This window comes from Acanthisitta chloris, unplaced genomic scaffold (assembly GCF_000695815.1).
Source record: "Acanthisitta chloris isolate BGI_N310 unplaced genomic scaffold, ASM69581v1 Scaffold34729, whole genome shotgun sequence".
In the NCBI taxonomy this organism is placed as follows: Eukaryota; Metazoa; Chordata; class Aves; order Passeriformes; family Acanthisittidae; genus Acanthisitta; species Acanthisitta chloris.
The window spans coordinates 1-2,842 of NW_008690339.1; the positions used below are offsets into that span (position 1 = coordinate 1).

Sequence of the window (2,842 nt, forward strand, 5' to 3'; positions counted from 1 at the left end):
CACGTGCTGGCAGGACACGGCGCGGCGCGGGCCCGAGATCAGTGAGTGCGGCCGAGCGGGGTCTGGAGTCTGCGGGGGATTCACCGACTCACAGGACGCTGAGGGGTTGGAAAGGACTTTAGATCGTCCAGTCCCAACCCCCTGCCCTGGGCAGGGACACCTCCCACCGGACCAGGTTGCTCAAGGCTTTATCCATCCTGGCTTTGAACACTGCCAGGGTTGGGGCAGCCACAGCCTCCCTGGGCAACCTGGGACAGTGTCTCACCACCCTCTCAGGAGAAAGCTTCTTCCTAATATCTAATACAAATTTCCCCTCTTAATTTATACCCCTTACTCCTTTGAAAGTTGTTTCTTCATTACATCACACTCCTAACTCCTGGTGTTTCAGCCCCAGTTTAAAGCACTCTGGTCTAGGTGACAGAATGGTGTTTGTTCAAAGGTTGAAGTCGATGATCTCAGAGGTCTTTTCCAACCTAAATGTTTCTGTGATTCTGATTCAGTAAAGCAAATGGAATAATTTCTGTGAGCAGCTTTAACCTTTCTCGCTTTGTGGTTTTGGTTCTTTTTGTTTGTTTGTTTGTCCTTGTTCTGTGTTTGTCCCAGTTGAATTTCCAGCAGTCCTGTTAAACACCTCAACAGGAGAGATTGAATCTGAATTCCACATGTATGTCCAGCCCCAGGAGCATCCTATTCTCTCTAAATTCTGTACAGAACTAACTGGTATAACACAGGTATAATTGCTATTTAGCATTATTTTACACTTGTACTATTACTGTTTACTATTTTATTTAAAGAGGCTTTTGAAAGCCTCAAAAGAAATAAACCCCAAATGAATTTCAGTGCATTCTAACACATACATGTTGTTCTGTTCCATGAAGAATCAAGTTGATGAAGGGGTCCCTCTCAACATTTGCTTATCACTGTTTTTGAAATGGATCCAAAAGATACAAAAGGAGAAGAAAATTATATTCAGTACAGATACTCAGAGTAATTTCACTTCAGAAGCAAAAGCATGTGCCTTTGTTACCTGGACAGGTAAGTAACATCTTTATTTGCTTTTTCTGCACAGTAACAACATTTGGTGGCACTAGTGAGATTGTGTCTTCACTTCTAGGTGGCCAAAATCCTGTTACTGGGTATTAAAAATGTGCAATATTGGGGTGAGACTTAGAACAAGAAATCCACTGAATCCTGATGTGTTCACATCTTTGTCTGCAGGGTCTGATACTGCTACATTTTCCTGCTTTACACAATGAACTGTGTCACCACTCTTAACATGTCTGAATGATGTAACAATGTCTTTGAGATCTTTACCTGTCTTTACTAACAACAGGGATTCACTTCTCCTGATGTCCCATTGCAACAATTCAAGTGGACAAAGACTTCACAGCCTGTGCTTCCTGCCCAGCAGCACAGGGTGCTGACAGTGTGTTGATGTTGTGTCCCTTTATGTGGATTTTAGGCCACATAAAGGGACACATAGGCTACATGATGTGGATTTTGGGCCAGTTCTGCAGTGGTGGATTGACTGTGCTTTTCCCTGCACAGACTGGGACCTGGGGGTGTGTTTGCAGTACGAGTGTAAGAGGAAGCAGCTGCGAAAACCTGACATTTTAAATTCCTGGATTGATCTCAAAGCAACATACAAGGTGAGAAGAAAACATACCCACATTATCACTTCAAAGGCTAACTGTACCTGGGCTTACAAACCAATACTGTATGTTCCACTGACCAGAGTAACCTGTCTTCTTTTTGTGTTACCACTCAGTAACCAACTGCATTGCCCTAGAACTGTGTGAATTTTTATAGAAAGCATAATGCTAGGAAAAGATTATTGTTAGATAAATGAATGATAATCCTAGGATATTTTTTGAGCTGTTTTTTCTTTTCCTGACACCTTTTGCTCTGCTTTCTTCCTAACATCACTTCTTTTGTGTATTGTTATTGCTGCGTAGGAAGTCATCATCTTAGTCTGTTTAGAGGTACTTCCAGGTCTAGCAAGTGAACTGCACCTGGACCAGAAAGTACATTCTGGATAGCATGGAAAACACAGAAAAAATGAATGTATATTTTATTACATAGTCTGTACCTGAACAGAGTTCTAACTTGGAGGCTGAGAGCACCTAAGGGTACTCTTCCCTGTGTAGTCAGGGAAACTTTCAAAGGGTGACCCACCAGTCAGCCTGTCCTGCCACTTGGAGTCCAGGCTCTTAGTCTAGGCAGCAGAATTAGGTCTTTAAGGATAAAATGTGAGTGTTCCCACTTTCTAGTGCTCAAATGATACCAGAAGGAAGTAGCAATACCTGCTTTTTCCCATTTAAAAAGTCCATACCTATGCCAAATATATATATATATATATGTCCATGTCTTTGCAATATGCAACAGCTTAAACATCTGGAGGTATTATTTATAGTTGTATTCAATGCTGGTCTGTTAAGGCCTTTGTCAATGTAAGGCACAGAGTGCAAACAAATGACACTGGAGCTCAGACAGAATGGATTTGCCTAAGACTGAGAGAGGAGACTGATGGTTCTTTCCATTCTGATTTGTTACAGGGTAGGTCACTTATGGTCTTATCCTCACTGTGAAATGAAGATATCCAACTTGCACAATTGCCTTGTGAGATTTATTATTCACAGGGCGATATTTCTGAAATGGTTTCCACTTCACTATGAAGAGGTTTTGAGATGTTTCATGTTAAACACCTGCATTTCTTTCCTTAGGCCTTCTATAATAGGAAGCCTAAAGGGCTAAATGGAGCTCTGCAGGATTTGGGGATAACTTTTGCAGGACGGGAACATTCTGGTAAGTAAGATGAGATGATTCTAATTTTAATATATGT

The 2,842-nt window shown here is 41.7% G+C and overlaps 1 protein-coding gene across 1 annotated transcript; it reads left to right on the forward strand.

Annotated features, from left to right (window-relative positions):
- Nucleotides 1-603: 603 nt before the first annotated feature.
- LOC103808969 (ERI1 exoribonuclease 2-like) lies at nucleotides 604-2,805 on the forward strand (the record flags this gene model as incomplete). Its single annotated transcript, XM_009081779.1, has 4 exons — nucleotides 604-731; nucleotides 879-1,035; nucleotides 1,549-1,649; nucleotides 2,724-2,805. Coding segments are annotated over 4 exons (468 nt in total), but the record flags the coding sequence as incomplete, so codon positions are not given.
- Between the last annotated feature and the right edge of the window lie 37 nt (nucleotides 2,806-2,842).